Genomic DNA, 18,979 nt, shown 5'->3' with positions numbered 1-18,979 from the left:
CCACAATATTAATAACATAAAGAAACAACCCTTTTGTGTGAATGAGTGTGAATGGAGGAGGGAGGTTTTTTGGGTTGGTGCACTAATTGTAAGTGTATCTTGTGTTTTTTATGTTCATTTAATTAAAAAACAACAAAAAAAAACCAAAAAACGATACCGATAATAAAAAAAAAACCGATACCGATAATTTCCGATATTACATTTTAAAGCATTTATCGGACATCTCTAATACTCATATATTGTGTCTAACTGGGGCTGTCGAAATTACCCCCTTCCCTCGGCGATGGCTTCAGTGATGTAACCAGGGACCTCCCAAATAAATAGAGGAAGCACGTGGGCTGGACTTTAAAACATAGTTTGGATCTGTAACTAGAGTACAGCCCAAAAAAACGTCTCTCCTCAATTGAGCAAAATTTGCATGATTCCTTGCTTCTTGTCTGTTTAATAGATGTCATCAGTGTTTGAACCTGACAACCATGTACACAACGTGCCAACTTCACTGGTTTTGGGGTTTGTAGTTGACTTCAGACTTGAGTCGATCTGTCTTGTCTTGAGACTTGAGTTGTACTTGGGGACAGAAGACTTGAGACTTACTTAAAGGCCTACTGAAACCCACTACTACCGACCACACAGTCTGATAGTTTATATATCAATGATGAAATCTTAACATTGCAACACATGCCAATACAACCGGGTTAGCTTACTAAAGTGCAATCTTAAATTTTGCGCGAAATATCCTGCTGAAAACGTCTCGGTATGATGACGTCTGCGCGTGACGTCACGGATTGTAGAGGACATTTTGGGACAGCATGGTGGCCAGCTATCAAGTCGTCTGTTTTCAGCGCAAAATTCCATAGTATTCTGGACATCTGTGTTGGTGAATCTTTTGCAATTTGTTCTATGATCAATGGAGACAGCAAAGAAGAAAGCTGTAGGTGGGAAGCGGTGTATTGCGGGCGGCTGCAGCAACACAAACACAGCCGGTGTTTCATTGTTTACATTCCCGAAAGATGACAGTCAAGCTTTACCATTGGCCTGTGGAGAACTGGGACAACAGAGACTCTTACCAGGAGGACTTTGAGTTGGATGCGCAGACGCGGTACCGTGAGTACGCATGCAGCTGCGGCTTCCAAACATATGATCGCTTGCCCGTACGTGCGTGCCGCTATGTGCATGTCACGTACGTAACTTTGGGGACTTTGGGGAAATATATGTGCTGTATGAACTTTGGGGAGGTGAACAGTACTTTGGGCTGTGGGATTGAGTGTGTTGTGCAGGTGTTTGAGTTGTATTGGCGGGTTATATGGACGGGAGGGGGGAGGTGTTTGTTATGCGGGATTAATTTGTGGCATATTAAATATAAGCCTGGTTGTGTTGTGGCTAATAGAGTATATATATGTCTTGTGTTTATTTACTGTTTTAGTCATTCCCAGCTGAATATCAGGTCCCACCCGCCTCTCACAGCATCTTCCCTATCTGAATCGCTCCCACTGCCCTCTAGTCCTTCACTCTCACTTTCCTCATCCACAAATCTTTAATCCTCACTCAAATTAATGGGGAAATCATCGCTTTCTCAGTCCGAATCGCTCTCGCTGCTGGTGGCCATGATTGTAAACAATGTGCAGATGTGAGGAGCTCCACAACCTGTGACGTCTGCTACTTCCGGTACAGGCAAGGCTTTTTTATCAGCGACCAAAAGTTGCGAACTTTATCGTCGATGTTCTCTACTAAATCCTTTCAGCAAAGATATGGCAATATCGCGAAATGATCAAGTATGACACATAGAATGGAACTGCTATCCCCGTTTGAATAAGAAAATCGCATTTCAGTAGGCCTTTAAGACTTGCCATATATTGGCTTTGACCCACATCTGCTGATTACTTACCAAACATTGCACTTATCGATCCCGCCATCAGGACATGTTCAGAGCCGTTGTACATTTGGACGTCGATGATGCCCTTTCGAATGGTCTCGCTGACTTTGGCCCCCAGCAGGACCGAGCCCACCGTCTCGAAGATGGTTGCCAGGATGCAGGCCTGCCGCAAGGTGACCACTCCAGAGCCGACCGCCGTGCCAAAGGAGTTGGCCACGTCGTTGGCCCCCACAGAGAAAGCCAGGATGAAGGCGATGATGAAGCCCAACACCAAAAGCCACATGTGGCCGGACATGTCCGACTGAGAGGACGGAGCCACGGTGGCGCTGCCTGCGGCGAGGGCGGCTAATGTGAAGTCCATCCCTAGCTTCCAAACAAAGTTTTTTTTATACTAAGTTAAGATGGTTGTAGGAAATACTCTGATATAAAAATAAGCAATCAAAATGCATCACTATCTAGGTGTGCATGGTGCTTCCCATTGTGAAGTATCAGCATGCAGAGAACCACATCCATCGTCACAGCAAACCTGTGCTGCAAAAATAGAAGTGAACAAGTTATTCAGCAATGAATCCATTTTACCTTTGGAAGAGACATAAATCATAGTGCTGACATGTATAATCTATTATAAGTATAGACAAATAAATACCGTATTTTCCGGACTATAAGTAGCAGTTTTTTTCATAGTTTGGCCGGGGGTGCGACTTATACTCAGGAGCGACTTATGTGTGAAATTATTAACACATTACCGTAAAATATCAAATAATATTATTTAGCTCATTCACGTAAGAGACTAGACGTATAAGATTTCATGGGATTTAGCGATTAGGAGTGACAGATTGTTTGGTAAACGTATAGCATGTTCTATATGTTATAGTTATTTGAATGACTCTTACCATAATATGTTACGTTAACATACCAGGCACGTTCTCAGTTGGTTATTTATGCCTCATATAACGTACACTTATTCAGCCTGTTGTTCACTATTCTTTATTTATTTTAAATTGCCTTTCAAATGTCTAGTCTTGGTGTTGGGTTTTATCAAATACATTTCCCCAAAAAATGCGAATTATATATGTTTTTTTTCCTTCTTTATTATGCATTTTCGGCCGGTGCGACTTATACTTTGGAGCGACTTATACTCCAAAAAATACGGTAAATAAATCCATTTACATGACATATTGGTTTTATACAGTCGTGGTCAAAAGAACTTAATGTCATGGCTGTCTTGAGTTTCTAATAATTTCTACAACTCTTATTTTTTTGTGATAGAGTGATTGGACCACATACTTGTTGGTCACAAAAAACATTCATGAAGTTTGATTCTTTTATGAATTTATTATGGGTCTACTGAAAATGTGACCAAATCTGCTGGGTCAAAAGTATACCTACAGCAATGTTAATATTTGGTTTCATGTCCCTTGGCAAGTTTCACTGCAATAAGGCGCTTTTGGTAGCCATCCACAAGCTTCCAGTTGAATTTTTGACCACTCCTCTTGACAAAATTGGTGCAGTTCAGCTAAATTTGTTGGTTTTCTGACATGGACTTGTTTCTTCAGCATTGTCCACACTGTAAAAAAAATTCTGTAAAAAAACAGTCGTCTACTGGCAGCTCCGTCTGCCAAACGAAAACCATAAAATTAAAGTAAAAAATTGTAAACCAAATAATGATCAAAAACATTATATTTACAGAAATGTTCATGAAACGTTTTGCGGAACAATATCGGAGGACTTGGTGGTGGGCCGCCAGGCCACGTGTCCCCGAAGCCACCGGGGACAAGTCAGGTGGCGGCGGCGGGTGGATTGTCGCCGCAATCGTCGAGGCGGGCGACCTCGGAACGGCCATGTCTGTGGCCGTTGAGGAGGCGGACGAGACTGGCGCCAGAACCTCAGCAGTCTTTGAGTCCTGTACCAAAGTCTGGGGCGTCGCTGCTGTTGGCGCCAAAAGTGTCCATGAAAAGTCCAGAAACGACAAGGTGGGTGGCGCCGTGGTGCGGCCCGCCGGACAAGAGGAGGTGGGCGGCGCCGAGGTGCGGCCCGCCGGACACGAGGAGGTGGGCGTTGCCGTGGTGCGGCCCGCCGGACAAGTGGAGGTGGGCGGCGCCGAGGTGCGGCCCGCCGGACAAGAGGAGGTGGGCGGCGCCGAGGTGCGGCCCGCCGGACACGAGGAGGTGGGCGGCGCCGTGCTGCGGCCCGCCGGACACGAGGTGGGTACGTCGTAGACGAGGCAGGCGCGGGAGGCGTCGTCGCCGTGGTAACAGGAAGCGTCGTCGCCGTGGAAACAGGAAGCGTCGTCGCCGTGCAAACACGAAGCGTCGTCGCCGTGGAAACAGGAAGCGTCGTTGCCGTGGAAGCAGGAGGCGTCGTCTCTGTCGGCGTGGGCGGAGCCGTCGCCATGGAAGCAGGAGGCGTCGTCTCTGTCGGCGTGGGCGGAGCCGTCGCCATGGGAGCAGGAGGCGTCGTCTCTGTCGGCGTGGGCGGAGCCAGAGGCGGAGCAGGCGGCTCGTCTGTCGGCGTGGGCGGAGCCAGAGGCGGAGCCAGAGGCGGAGCAGGCGGCTCGTCTGTGGGTGTGGGCGGAGCCAGAGGCGGAGCAGGCGGCTCGTCTGTCGGCGTGGGCGGAGCCAGAGGCGGCGCAGGCGGCTCGTCAGTCGGCGTGGGCGGAGCCAGAGGCGGCGCAGGCGGCTCGTCTGTCGGCGTGGGCGGAGCCAGAGGCGGAGCAGGCGGCTCATCTGTCGGCGTGGGCGGAGCCAGAGGCGAATCAGGCAACGGAGTATCTGCGGGTGGTGGATGTCTGAGCTGGACTGCTGTGTTGGCCGTAGGGGGAATCATCACCTGCAGTGCGGAGAGTATACTTCCCATCTGTCTCTCCAAAGCACCAAGGCGGGCGTCTTGGCGTTCCGCTATGGCGTTGACGCAAGCCCCAAGAACGCCAAACTGTTCCTCTTGTTGTCCAAGTTGTTTGTCCTGTTGGTGCAATGCCCATTTTACTTGGTTGGTCTCTGCGGGGTCTTGTGTGCTTTGCAGTGCTGGAGCAGGAGGTGGAGAGGATGGCGTTTGCAGGACCACCAGGGTTGATGGTGGCGTAAGAGTGGCAGGCGTCCGGGCTGTCGGCGTGGGAGGAGCCAGAGGAGTGGGCGACTCAGAAGTGACAGGCGGGGTCAGAGTGGTAGGTGGCTGCAGGACAGAACAGGATTGTTCCTCCCTCTCCAGTTCCTTCAGCACCCCTTGGTACCATTCGTCCACCCACTCTGCGCTGTACTTCTCTGGCGGATCCAACTTGCTTTTTGGCACTGGAGCAGGAAGTAGGGCCGAAGCAGACAGCGCCCCCGCTGGAGGAGAGGCAGGCAGCATCCTCAGTGGAATGAGGTCTGCTTGTCCCGCTGACACGCTACCAGCACTAGCCCCCCCCTCAGGAAGCAGATTCCAGATGCTAGATGGAGCTGGTGGGGGGAGCGCTTGTGAGAGTTCGGCAGGAGCAGAGGGCACGGGCGGGTGGGCTCTAGGAAGCCTGGAAGCTGGCTTTGTGCGTGTGCGCCGCTGGCGCCTTTCTCGACAGTTGCCAGCAGGTGGTGTCTGAGGGGAGGAGAAGCCGCACGGGAAGAGCCTGGCAGACAATGTTGAGGGCAAAGTGTCCGTGTTGTACCCCTTCTGCGCCTGCGCTGAGCTGGCCCGCTGCCGGAGCCTTCGCGTACCAGGTGGGGTGGACGACGTCCGGATGGCTTGAGAGTGGGGGAGGAAACGGGTCTCTGCTTCCGACAACTTCGCCATAAGCTGCCCCCATGCTACCATGGCGTCGGCCGGAAGGTCTTCTTCGGACAGCTCGGCTTCGTCCTCGTCTTCCCATGGCTGCGCGTCCGCTCTGAGCTCCAGGAGGATGTCTTGCTTGTCCATGTTGGACAGGAACACTTCGTTTGGCTGGGTCAATCTGTTACGTCTTGGACGCATGGTTGAGATTGTCGTGTTCCTTCCAAGGCAGAAGACAAGCAGAAGGAGTGTGCAGGTAGGATTAAGTATTTTTAATAAATAAAAGGCAGGACAAAAATACGAAACTGAGGACGCTAGCAAGCGTGGAGCTAAACAAAAACCAAAATGTCACCAAGGGTGATAAACAAGGAATGCTAGCGTGCACAAACTTACTATGAGGAGAAAACCAGAGGAGACGTAAATGTTGCATAAAGCAAACATTGACCCAGCACTTACTGCTGGGTGACAGGAAACTATAAAGGGGAGTGATTAGCCAAAACACCTGGTGGAAACACTAATTGCCAAAACTAAGACAGGTGAGGAGAATCAGTGCCCATGGAAACCAGCAGTAAACAGGGAAAGAGGGTGCACCCAGGAAACCGACTAAAACCAGAAACATAACCAACATAATTCATGCCATGATCCGGGTAACGGATCATGACATTATCAAGATCAACCACCTTTAATAAAGTGACGATGCAAACAGTTCTGCAGAAAAATACCTTTATTCTACAGAGTTTTTCCAAATTATTACGATCAAACACCTTTAACGAAGTGACAATGCTGGCAGTTCCACAGAAAAATACCATTATTTTACAGATTTTTTTTCTGAATTGTTAAGATCAACCACCTTTAATAAAGTGACGATAAAAGCTGTTCTGCAGAAAAAATACCTTTATTCTAGATTGTTAGTATGGACATAGACTTTTATATAACAAGCTACCGTATTTTTCGGAGTATAAATCGGACCGGAGTATAAGTCGCACCTGCCGAAAAGGCATAATAAAGAAGGAAAAAAACATGCATAAATCGCACTGGAGCCCGGCCAAACTATGAAAAAAACTGCGACTTATAGTCCGAAAAATACGGTACAAATTCAATGAAAGATAATTACTGTAATTTTACATGAATAATAATAATTTAAGAAAACAGAAAATGCTATGTATAATTAATTTGGTATTTTTCTGTAAAAAAAAATAGAAATATACATCGTTTGTCATTACTGGCATATTACTTAAAATAACAGGCGGATTGTTTATTTACAGATAATGTCTTCAATTCTACAGTTTTATAAACTATTTAAAAAAAATAGAAAAATTACAGTAGAAATTTAGAGTAAATTAACCTTTTTTTTTTTACAGTGCACACCCAAAGTCAGGACTTTGGGAAGTCCATTCTAAAACCTTCATTCTAGCCTGATTTAGCCATTCCTTTACCACTTTTGACGTGTGTTTGGGGTCATTGTCCTGTTGGAACACCCAACTGCGCCCAAGACCCAACCTCCGGGCTGATGATTTTAAGTTGTCCTGAAGAATTAGGAGGTAATCCTCCTTTTTCATTGTCCCATTTGTACAAACCCTGTTTCCATATGAGTTGGGAAATTGTGTTAGATGTATACATAAACGGAATACAATGATTTGCAAATCCTTTTCAACCCATATTCAGTTGAATGCACTACAAAGACAAGATATTTGATGTTCAAACTCATAAACTTTATTTATTTTTTGCAAATAATAATTAACTTAGAATTTCATGGCTGCAACACGTGCCAAAGTAGTTGGGAAAGAGCATGTTCACCACTGTGTTACATGGCCTTTCCTTTTAACAACACTCAATAAACGTTTGGGAACTGAGGAGACACATTTTTGAAGCTTCTCAGGTGGAATTATTTCCCATTCTTGCTTGATGTACAGCTTAAGATGTTCAACAGTCCGGGGGTCTCCGTTGTGGTATTTTAGGCTTCATAATGCGCCACACATTTTCAATGGGAGACAGGTCTGGACTACAGGCAGGCCAGTCTAGTACCCGCACTCTTTTACTATGAAGCCACGTTGATGTAACACGTGGCTTGGCATTGTCTTGCTGAAATAAGCAGGGGCGTCCATGGCAACGTTGCTTGGATGGCAACATATGTTGCTCCAAAACCTGTATGTACCTTTCAGCATTAATGGCGCCTTCACAGATGTGTAAGTTACCCATGTCTTGGGCACTAATACACCCCCATACCATTACAGATGCTGGCTTTTCAACTTTGCGCCGATAACAATCCTGATGGTTCTTTTCCTCTTTGGTCCGGAGGACACAACGTCCAAAGTTTCCAAAAACAATTTGAAATGTGGACTCGTCAGACCACAGAACACTTTTCCACTTTGTATCTGTCCATCTTAGATGAGCTCAGGCCCAGCGAAGCCGACACCGTTTCTGAGTGTTGTTGATAAACGGTTTTCGCCTTGCATAGGAGAGTTTTAACTTGCACTTACAGATGTAGCGACCAACTGTAGTTACTGACAGTGGGTTTCTGAAGTGTTCCGGAGCCCATGTGGTGATATCCTTTACACACTGATGTCGCTTGTTGATGCAGTACAGCCTGAGGGATCAAAGGTCACGGGCTTAGCTGCTTACGTGCAGTGATTTCTCCAGATTCTCTGAACCCTTTGATGATATTACGGACCGTAGATGGTGAAATACCTAAATTCCTTGCAGTAGCTGGTTGAGAAAGGTTTTTCTTAAACTGTTCAACAATTTGCTCACGCATTTGTTGACAAAGTGGTGACCCTCGCCCCATCCTTGTTTGTGAATGACTGAGCATTTCATGGAATCTACTTTTATACCCAATCATGGCACCCACCTGTTCCCAATTTGCCTGTTCACCTGTGGGATGTTCCAAATAAGTGTTTGATGAGCATTCCTCAACTTTATCAGTATTTATTGCCACCTTTCCCAACTTCTTTGTCACGTGTTGCTGGCATCAAATTCTAAAGTTAATGATTATTTGCAAAAAAAAAAAAGTTTATCAGTTTGAACATCAAATATGTTGTCTTTGTAGCATATTCAACTGAATATGGGTTGAAAATGATTTGCAAATCATTGTATTCCGTTTATATTTACATCTAACACAATTTCCCAACTCATATGGAAACGGGGTTTGTATGATCATGGACTTCATGAAAGTCACAGCCCCAAAATCCCCCCTCACCCTGATTGACTCTCCCACCCCCAGTCTCCATTGTGGACTCCTTCCGTTTCTTGGGCACCACCATCACCCAGGACCTCAAGTGGGAGCCGACCATCAGCTCCCTCATCAAGAAGGCCCAGCAGAGGATGTACTTCCTGCGGCAGCTGAGGAAACTTAAGGTGCCGACCTAGATGCTGGTGCAGTTTTACTCAGCCATCATCGAGTCCATCCTCACCTCCTCCATCACCGTGTGGTTCCCCGGCGCTACAGTCCAGGATAAGCACCTGTTCTCCACCAGGACCAGGAGGCGTGTGGGTCGGATCACAGCAGACTCTTCTCACCCTGGTCGCAAACTATTCTCCCCTTTCCCCTCGGGCAGGACACTACGGTCCATCCAGACCCACACCTCCCGCCACCTGAACAGTTCTTTCCCCTCGGTCATCAGGCACATTAACAATAACAAGATCTGATAGCTCAGTTACAGCTCATTTTTATTACCTATTCTGTGTTAGGTGTTTTATGTTGCACGATTGCACCAAGAAAAATTCCTAGGTTGTGAACCCGTTCTCAAACAATGGCAATAAAAAACTGTTCTTAATCGGATTCTGATTCCATTTACACTCTATAAAACACCAGTTCTATTGGCAGCAAAACAGGCCTAGAGCACAATACTAGCACCACCATGCTTGACGGTAGGATTGGTGTTTCTGGGATTTTCTCCTCCAAACATATTGCTGGGTATTGTGGCCAAACAGCTCATTTTTTGTTTCATCTGACCACAGAACTTTCCTCCAGAAGGTCTTATCTTTGTCCATGTTGTCATGTCTTTGTGATCATGTCTAGTTTAGTTATGTTCTGTTTGGTTAAAACTCCATAGTTCCTGTTTTTTACGCATCCTTGTTTGTTTTGTCACCATGACGACCATTAGTTTCACCTGTCTCACGTGTTGGACTCATGCACTTGTTTTCAATCATATCATCACATGACTATTTAATCCTGTAGTTGCCAGGTAGTCGGCCTGGCGCCATCACTCTGATTATGCTCAATCCATGCCATAGTTCCATGCTTTTCCAAGTACGTTTTTGTTTATTCATGTCAAGTTTAGCGAGTCTTTTGTTCCTTGCCCATAGTCTACGTTAAGTGTAGTTTTTGTTCTTTAGCCAGTTTTGTGTCTCCGCCTTGTGCGCGCCTTTTGTTTACACTTTTGAGAGTAATCATTAAATCATGTATTAAATCATCCAATTCTTATGCATCTCGGGAAAACAATAAACTCAGGAAACTGCACCATAGTCCAAGTCGTGACACATGTGATGTCAGGTGGAACAAAAATTGAGCCACAATTGAGTGTATTATGATATAAGCGAGACGTGGTATTTGAGGAAGTGTCCATGTGAAGATAATTTCTGGTAACAGCCTAACTGTTATCTGTTTGAACACATGACTCTGAATTTGAACCCACCCCATATTTGTATTCATACTTACTTTCTTTTTTCAAACTTTTTAAAAAATATGGGTGACATACTTTTTTTGTTTGTACTTTTTTGTTATTAGTATTTTATAGGGTTTTATAACAACATAATGGTGTATATTAACAATAAAGACTTTATTTGGTCAGTTTTTCCTAATACAGCTATATAACAATAATAGTAGTATTGGACCCACGCTAACAGTATCTGCTTAAAAAAGTTCAAAACAAAGTGAATAATTGGTCCTTTCACAGTTCAGTATTAATGAACCAAGTTATTACAGTCACAATGGAAAGTAGTGTGACTTTAATCTCTTTAGTTGTTCTTGCATAACACAAATGGAGCAACATGATGGCAAAAATACAAAAAAAGTGGGCTCATGTGATTTAAGAAAAAACAAAAAACAAAAAAAAACAGTTGGTACTCACATTTGTGCCAGAAGAGAACGTTCCCACTGGTCTTTGTTGTTCGGAGCCAAGCAGCCTCGATTGAGCTGACTGCTAAGTGCTGTTTGGAACACCAGCTGTGGCTGTGAGGTCTGCCTCTTTATATATTCAGCAGGTTGAGGTCATGAGACTTACAGCTAATGTTTAGCCTGTTTATCGCCATGCGGAAAATAATTGCACTGGGCCTAATGGAAGATGAGACGTCATATATGAACCAGGAATCTAGAAATTTTATGCTGCCCCTTTTTTTTTTTTTTTGCTGCAGCTGTTACATATACTGTAATATAGTACATGGTAATTGGGATTTGTTATATATTGTATATATCATATACAAATATAATATAATAATATAATATATCAGTATATATTTGTGGAGAGGGGCGTGGCCTGTGGGCCTGCAGCGAAGCGGGGTGTGCCAGGACCGGCTTCGAAATCAGCGACAGGTGCGTAGATGGTCCACCTGGGCCTTGTTATCTATTTTATGCTGCCCCTTTTTCTTTTTTTTTTGCTGCAGCTGTTACATATACTGTAATATAGTACATGGTAATTGGGATTTGTTATATATTGTAAATATTATATACAAATATAATATAATATAATAATATAATATATCAGTATATATTTGTGGAGGGAGGCGTGGCCTGCGGGCCTGCAGAGAAGTGGGGTGTGCCAGGACCGGCTTCGAAATCAGTGACAGGTGCGTAGATGGCCCACCTGGGCCTGGTTATCTATTTTATGCTGCCCCTTTTTTTTTTTTTTTTTTTGCTGCAGCTGTTACATATACTGTAATATTGTACATGGTAATTGGGATTTGTTATATATTGTATATATTATATACAAATATAATATAATATAATAATATAATATATCAGTTTATAATTGTGGAGGGGGGCGTGGCCTGCGGGCCTGCAGCGAAGCGGGGTGTGCCAGGACCGGCTTTGAAATCAGTAGATGGCCCACCTGGGCCTGGTTATCTATTTTATGCTGCCCCTTTTCTTTTTTTTTTGCTGCAGCTGTTACATATACTGTAATATTGTACATGGTAATTGGGATTTGTTATATATTGTATATATTACATACAAATATAATATAATATAATAATATAATATATCAGTATTTATTTGTGGAGGGGGGCATGGCCTGCGGGCCTGCAGCGAAGCGGGATGTGCCAGGACCGGCTTCGAAATCAGCGACAGGTGCGTAGATGGTCCACCTGGGCCTGGTTATCTACTTTATGCTGCCCCTTTTTTTTTTTGCTGCAGCTGTTACATATGCTGTAATATTGTACATGGTAATTGGGATTTGTTATATATTGTATATATTATATACAAATATAATATAATATAATAATATAATATATCAGTATATATTTGTGGAGGGGGGCGTGGCCTGCGGGCCTGCAGCGAAGCGGGGTGTGCCAGGACCGGCTTCGAAATCAGCGACAGGTGCGTAGATGGCCCACCTGGGCCTGGTTATCTATTTTATGCTGCCCCTTTTTTTTTTTTTTTTTTTTGCTGCAGCTGTTACATATACTGTAATATTGTACATGGTAATTGTGATTTGTTATATATTGTATATATTATATACAAATATAATATAATATAATAATATAATATATCAGTATATATTTGTGGAGGGGGGCGTGGCCTGTGGGCCTGCAGCGAAACGGGGTGTGCCAGGACCGGCTTCGAAATCAGCGACAGGTGCGTAGATGGCCCACCTGGGCCTGGTTATCTATTTTATGATGCCCTTTTTTTTTTTTTTTTTTTGCTGCAGCTGTTACATATACTGTAATATTGTACATGGTAATTGGGATTTGTTATATATTGTATATATTATATACAAATATAATATAATATAATAATATAATATATCAGTATATATTTGTGGAGGGGGGCGTGGCCTGCGGGCCTGCAGCGAAGCGGGGTGTGCCAGGACCGGCTTTGAAATCAGCGACAGGTGTGTAGATGGCCCACCTGGGCCTGGTTATCTATTTTATGCTGTCCCTTTTTTTTTTTTTTTTGCTGCAGCTGTTACATATGCTGTAATATTGTACATGGTAATTGGGATTTGTTATATATTGTATATATTATATACAAATATAATATAAAATAATATTATAATACATCAGTATATATTTGTGGAGGGGGGCGTGGCCTGCGGTCCTGCAGCGAAGCGGGGTGTGCCAGGACCGGCTTCGAAATCAGCGACAGGTGCGTAGATGGCCCACCTGGGCCTGGTTATCTATTTTATGCTGCCCCTTTTTTTTTTTTTTTTGCTGCAGCTGTTACATATACTGTAATATTGTACATGGTAATTGGGATTTGTTATATATTGTATATATTATATACAAATATAATATGATATAATAACATAATATATCAGTTTATATTTGTGGAGGGGGGCGTGGCCTGTGGGCCTGTAGCGAAGCGGGGTGTGCCAGGACCGGCTTCGAAATCAGCGACAGGTGCGTAGATGGCCCACCTGGGCCTGGTTATCTATTTTATGTTTCCCCTTTTTTTTTTTTTGCTGCAGCTGTTACATATACAGTAATATTGTACATGGTAATTGGGATTTGTTATATATTGTATATATTATATACAAATATAATATATTATAATAATATAATAAATCAGTATATATTTGTGGAGGGGGGGGTGGCCTGCGGGCCTGCAGCGAAGCGGGGTCTGCCAGGACCGGCTTCGAAATCAGCGACAGGTGCGTAGATGGCCCACCTGGGCCTGGTTATCTATTTTATGCTGCCCCTTTTTTTTTTTTTTTTGCTGCAGCTGTTACATATGCTGTAATATTGTACATGGTAATTGGGATTTGTTATATATTGTATATATTATATACAAATATAATATGATATAATAATATAATATATCAGTATATATTTGTGGAGGGGGGTGTGGCCTGCGGGCCTGCAGCGAAGCGGGGTGTGCCACGACCGGCTTCGAAATCAGCGACAGGTGCGTAGATGGCCCACCTGGGCCTGGTTATCTATTTTATGCTGCCCCCTTTTTTTTTTTTTTTGCTGCAGCTGTTACATATACTGTAATATTGTACATGGTAATTGGGATTTGTTATATATTGTATATATTATATACAAATATAATATAATATAATAATATAATATATCAGTTTATAATTGTGGAGGGGGGCGTGGCCTGCGGGCCTGCAGCGAAGCGGGGTGTGCCAGGACCGGCTTTGAAATCAGTAGATGGCCCACCTGGGCCTGGTTATCTATTTTATGCTGCCCCTTTTCTTTTTTTTTTGCTGCAGCTGTTACATATACTGTAATATTGTACATGGTAATTGGGATTTGTTATATATTGTATATATTACATACAAATATAATATAATATAATAATATAATATATCAGTATTTATTTGTGGAGGGGGGCATGGCCTGCGGGCCTGCAGCGAAGCGGGATGTGCCAGGACCGGCTTCGAAATCAGCGACAGGTGCGTAGATGGTCCACCTGGGCCTGGTTATCTACTCACCTGTCGCTCTGTTAAAAGGCAGCAGCAGGGAGGAGAGAGTGGTTGGAGTGGGAGCTGAAGGAGAGTCGGAGCGAGAGCGAGAGAAAAAGACAATTGCTGAAAAGCCACAAAAAGACTGTATTTGAAAAATAAAACAGCATTGTGAATCTGAACTGGACTCTCATGTCGATGCTTGGTGGTCCGAAGAACCCACTAGAAGGCAACCTCCACCAAATTATATACTGTATATATAATATGTAAATATGACATATATGTTACATTTTATATTGCTACTATGGTACATTTTTAGTTTACTTTAGACCTGCGTTATCCTTTCCATCCTTACCCATTCCATCCTTTGTAACTGAGCTACTGTGTGTAACAATTTCCCTTGTGCATCAATAAAGTTTGTCTGAGTCTGAGTCTAAATTTTTAATGTATGCTTATAGGTTAAATCGAGACTGCTACTAAAGTGTACATGGGATTTTATTATGGACTATAAAGCACATACATTTGTACATTTACAGTTTCAGTCATGGGAATACATGTCATACATTTTGGGTCCTTAATGATTCATTTGAACCATTCATTTCCCAATAATTTATAAAAACAAGAATTGGGTGCACACGATTGACCTTACTTATCAATCATCAAACACCAACAGTGTAAAAATAAAACAAACAGGATCAAACACAGTGGTACTTCATTTTACAAGTAACTTTTGTTACGACCCCAAGTAGTAGTATTTACTAGTATTTATTAACTAGATCCACTCGACGTCCATTGCACCGGTCGCTCATTGGGTTGAGTTTTTCCTTGCCCTGATGTGGGATCTGAGCCGAGGATGTCGTTGTGGCTTGTGCAGCCCTTTGAGACACTTGTGATTTAGGGCTATATAAATAAACTTTGATTGATTGATTGATTGATAGTATTTATCACAGGGTTGCATTAAAGAGATATGTTCTACACGTTGCTATTTCTGCTTTGTTTACACAAGAAACCACTTAGGGATTGACACAATCCTGCCTTCCTACTCCCGGAACTGAAAAAGTTAGTGCAAAGGAGAAGAAGCGGACAACGAAATCAGAGAAACACACCATAAAAAACATGCCCTACTGCGTCACACAAGCCAGCCTCCATGGCACAAACGCCAAGCAACGGGGGGTTTGAGGTGTGGGAGGGCGGGGTTTGGTGGTAGCGGGGGTGAATATTGTAGCCCGGAAGAGTTAGGGATGCAAGGGATTCTGGGTATTTGTTCTGTTGTGTTTATGTTGTGTTACAGTGGGGATGTTCTCCCGAAATGTGTTTGTCATTCTTGTTTGGTGTGGGTTCACAGTGTGGCGCACATTTGTAACAGTGTTAAAGTTGTTTATGCGGCTACCCTCAGTGTGACCTGTATGGCTGTTGACCAAGTATGTCTTGCAGTCACTTTCGTGTGTATGCAGAAGCCGCAAACAACATGTGACTTGCCCAGCACGCTGTTTGTGTGGTGAAAAAGCGGACGCGTCGACAGGTTGTAGAGGACGCTAAAGGCAGTGCCATCAAGGCACGCCCTTAAAGGGGAACATTATCACCAGACCTATGTAAGCGTCAATATATACCTTGATGTTGCAGAAAAAAGACCATATATTTTTTGAACCGATTTCCGAACTCTAAATGGGTAAATTTTGGCGAATTAAACGCCTTTCTATTATTCGCTCTCGGACGTGACGTCACATCGGGAAGCAATCCGCCATTTTCTCAAACACATTACAAACACCGAATCAAATCAGCTCTGTTATTTTCCGTTTTTTCGACTGTTTTCCGTACCGTGGAGACATCATGCCTCGTCGGTGTGTTGTCGGAGGGTGTAACAACACGAACAGGGACAGATTCAAGTTGCACCAGTGGCCCAAAGATGAGAAAGTGGCAAGAAATTGGACGAAATTTGTTCAAAATACGAGGGTGTGGGGAAAGCCGACGAAAATGGTCAGTCGTTTGTTCCGAAAGCTATGCTACGACAGAGATGGCAAGAATGTGTGGATATCCTGCGACACTCAAAGCAGAAGTGTTTCCAACGATAAAGTCAAAGAAATCTGCCGCCAGACGCCCATTGAATCTGCTGGAGTGTGTGAGCAATTCAGGGACAAAGGACCTCGGTAGCACGGCAAGCAATGGCGGCAGTTTGTTCCCGCAGACGAGCGAGCTAAACCCCCTGGATGTCTTGGCTCACACCGTCCCTTATGCCACCGAAGATGATCAAGAGAAGAATATCGACCCTAGGTTCCCTGGCCTGCTGACATCAACTCCAAAACTGGACAGATCAGCTTTCAGGAAAAGAGAGCGGATGAGGGTATGTCTACAGAATATATTAATTGATGAAAACTTTATTCATTACTCGCGGTTTTACGTAAATTATTATACATAAACTGTGTTTACCAATAATTTAGCTTAAAAACATTACAACACTTAAAAACCAACACATACCAATCGTTGGTTAGAAGGCGATCGCCGAATTCGTCCTCGCTTTCTCCCGTGTCGCTGGCTGTCGTGTCGTTTTCGTCGGTTTCGCTTGCATACGGTTCAAACCGATATGGCTCAATAGCTTCAATTTCTTCTTCAATTTCGCTTAAGCCGCTGAAATCCGAGTCTGAATTCGAGCTAATGCCGCTATAGCTTGCTCTTCTATCCGCCATGTTTGTTTGTGTTGGCATCACTATGTGACGTCACAGGAAAATGGACGGGTGTATATAACGATGGTTAAAATCAGGCACTTTGAAGCTTTTTTTAGGGATATTGCGTGATGGGTAAAATTTTGAAAAAAACTTCGAAAAATATAATAAGCCACTGGGAACTGATTTTTAATGGTTTTAACCCTTCTGAAATTGTGATAATGTTCCCCTTTAATATTGTTGTCCGGGTGAAAATCGGGAGAAATTCGGGAGAATGGTTGCCCCGGGAGATTTTCGAGAGGGGCACTGAAATTCGGGAGTCTCCCGGAAAAATCGGGAGTGTTGGCAAGTATGCATATCGCGGTCCCTACACAGAGCTGGTGATCGACCATACCAAGACATTCAAGCTCATGATGAGTGAATGTAAACCTCTGACTGGTAGTTTCATGTTCAACTTTTACATACAATATGAATTTCATTAGGCATTATTCATTATAATGTCAAATAATTTCCGTCGTTGTTTGACCCCTCAAAACGAACAACTGATCGTCTTTGAACTGAGCTACAATCTCAAAGAGATATTTCTCGGTGCTCTGTTTTGAATATTCCTACCAAAAAGGTGATAGATTAAAAGTTTTTCCTCTTTTTACAAGGACCTCATAGAGAATACAGTAAATACTGTGCATGAGTCTATCCCAGGGGTCGGCAACCCAAAATGTTGAAAGAGCCATATTGGACCAAAAATACAAAAACAAATCTGTCTGGAGCCGCAAAAAATTAAAAACCATATTACATACAGATAGTGTGTCATGAGATATAAATTGAATTAAGAGGACTTAAAGGAAACTAAATGACTTCAAATATAGCTACAAATGAGGCATAATGATGCAATATGTACATACAGCTAGCCTAAATAGCATGTTAGCATCGATTAGCTTGCAGTCATGCAGTGACCAAATATGTCTGATTAGCACTACACACAAGTCAATAACATCAACAAAACTCACCTTTCATGCACAACGTTAAACGTTTTGTGGACAAAATGAGACAGAAAAAGAAATGGCATAAAACATGTCCTAGAAAGTCGGAGAAAGTTATACATGTAAACAAACTACGGTGAGTTCAAAGACCGCCAAAATTAGTAGGACAAATCGGTGCTCACCAAATACTCGAATCAGTGAAGCATGTTTAATATAAACAGTGTGCTTTGTAACAATTAGGGAGGCTTGTGTCATGTTTGTCCTCCTACAGAAACCATATTAAAATAAAAAAGAGATTTTTTTTTTTTTTCTTTTTCCATTTTTCATACATTTTTTAAAAAGCTCCAGAGAGCCACTAGGACGGCGCTAAAGATGCGGCTCTAGAGCCGCGGGTTGCCGACCCCTGGTCTATCCAATGCCGACTGAACTATTGTGTACAAAGCGGTTTTCTGTATAGCTCATGTGTGTAAATGTACAGGATGTATATAACCATGCCTGCACAAAATATGTTACTCTTCAACCTTTTATTTACTCACAGATGACTTCTCCCGGAGAAACGTGAGCATCAGCAGAATGGGACTTGTTTCCGAAATGCTACAGTGCTTCCAAATTTGCTGACAGCTTCCTCCTTATCACTCATTTATTTAGCGCCTGTTGGACGAGGTGGATTTTGTGCAAGGTTGGAATAGTCAGCATACAAATAATGAACCAAATTTGGAACAATTTGACCTTTCTGCTTGTAAAGGGAGGGAGCTCTTCTAATGAAGGTGATTCTCAAGGTGGATGTTTCCCCCCCCCCCGTGTATTCAAGGTTAATCAAAATAACTTTTTGTTGCTGTCAGATTGAACAATATTATTTATTAGATGAGCTCTACGGTAAATATGATGGGAATTATATCCAACTTTTTGACAGCGGTGCCGAGTTCTGGTGGAGATTAAGATGCAGGTGGAAAGTTTTCCAGGTATGGTGAGTAGTGTGATTCCCCTGTGGTTGCTAAAGGTGGTCTTCCCTTACGTTTCCAGAAGGGCAGGATTATGCCCCATAGGCGCCGATCCACATTTCTGCCAGTAGGTGCTCGGTGTGTGTGTATTAGTGTTGTCCCGATACCAATATTTTGGTTCAGGTACCGGTACCAAATGAGGAGACCAAATTTTGAAGCT

The 18,979-nt window shown here is 43.4% G+C and overlaps 1 protein-coding gene across 2 annotated transcripts in view; it reads right to left on the bottom strand.

Moving 5' to 3' along the window:
* The window catches only part of slc20a1a (solute carrier family 20 member 1a), a 36,393-nt gene extending 25,626 nt beyond the window's left edge, over positions 1 to 10,767 (bottom strand). The window contains exons 1-2 of one of the 2 annotated variants that reach the window (XM_061986128.1): positions 10,684 to 10,767; positions 1,886 to 2,404 (exon numbers count right to left, since the gene is read on the bottom strand). In XM_061986128.1, the coding sequence (XP_061842112.1) occupies positions 1,886 to 2,234 (349 nt within the window). In that variant the 5' untranslated portion in view covers positions 2,235 to 2,404; positions 10,684 to 10,767. The remainder of the gene's footprint in view (positions 1 to 1,885; positions 2,405 to 10,683) is intronic. The other variant, XM_061986129.1, reaches the window with a different exon arrangement.
* Positions 10,768 to 18,979: the final 8,212 nt, after the last annotated feature.

This window comes from Nerophis lumbriciformis, linkage group LG12, assembly GCF_033978685.3.
Source record: "Nerophis lumbriciformis linkage group LG12, RoL_Nlum_v2.1, whole genome shotgun sequence".
Classification (NCBI taxonomy): domain Eukaryota; kingdom Metazoa; phylum Chordata; class Actinopteri; order Syngnathiformes; family Syngnathidae; genus Nerophis; species Nerophis lumbriciformis.
Note: the sequence above shows the minus strand (reverse complement) of the source record. Positions and strands in the feature narration are given on the sequence as shown.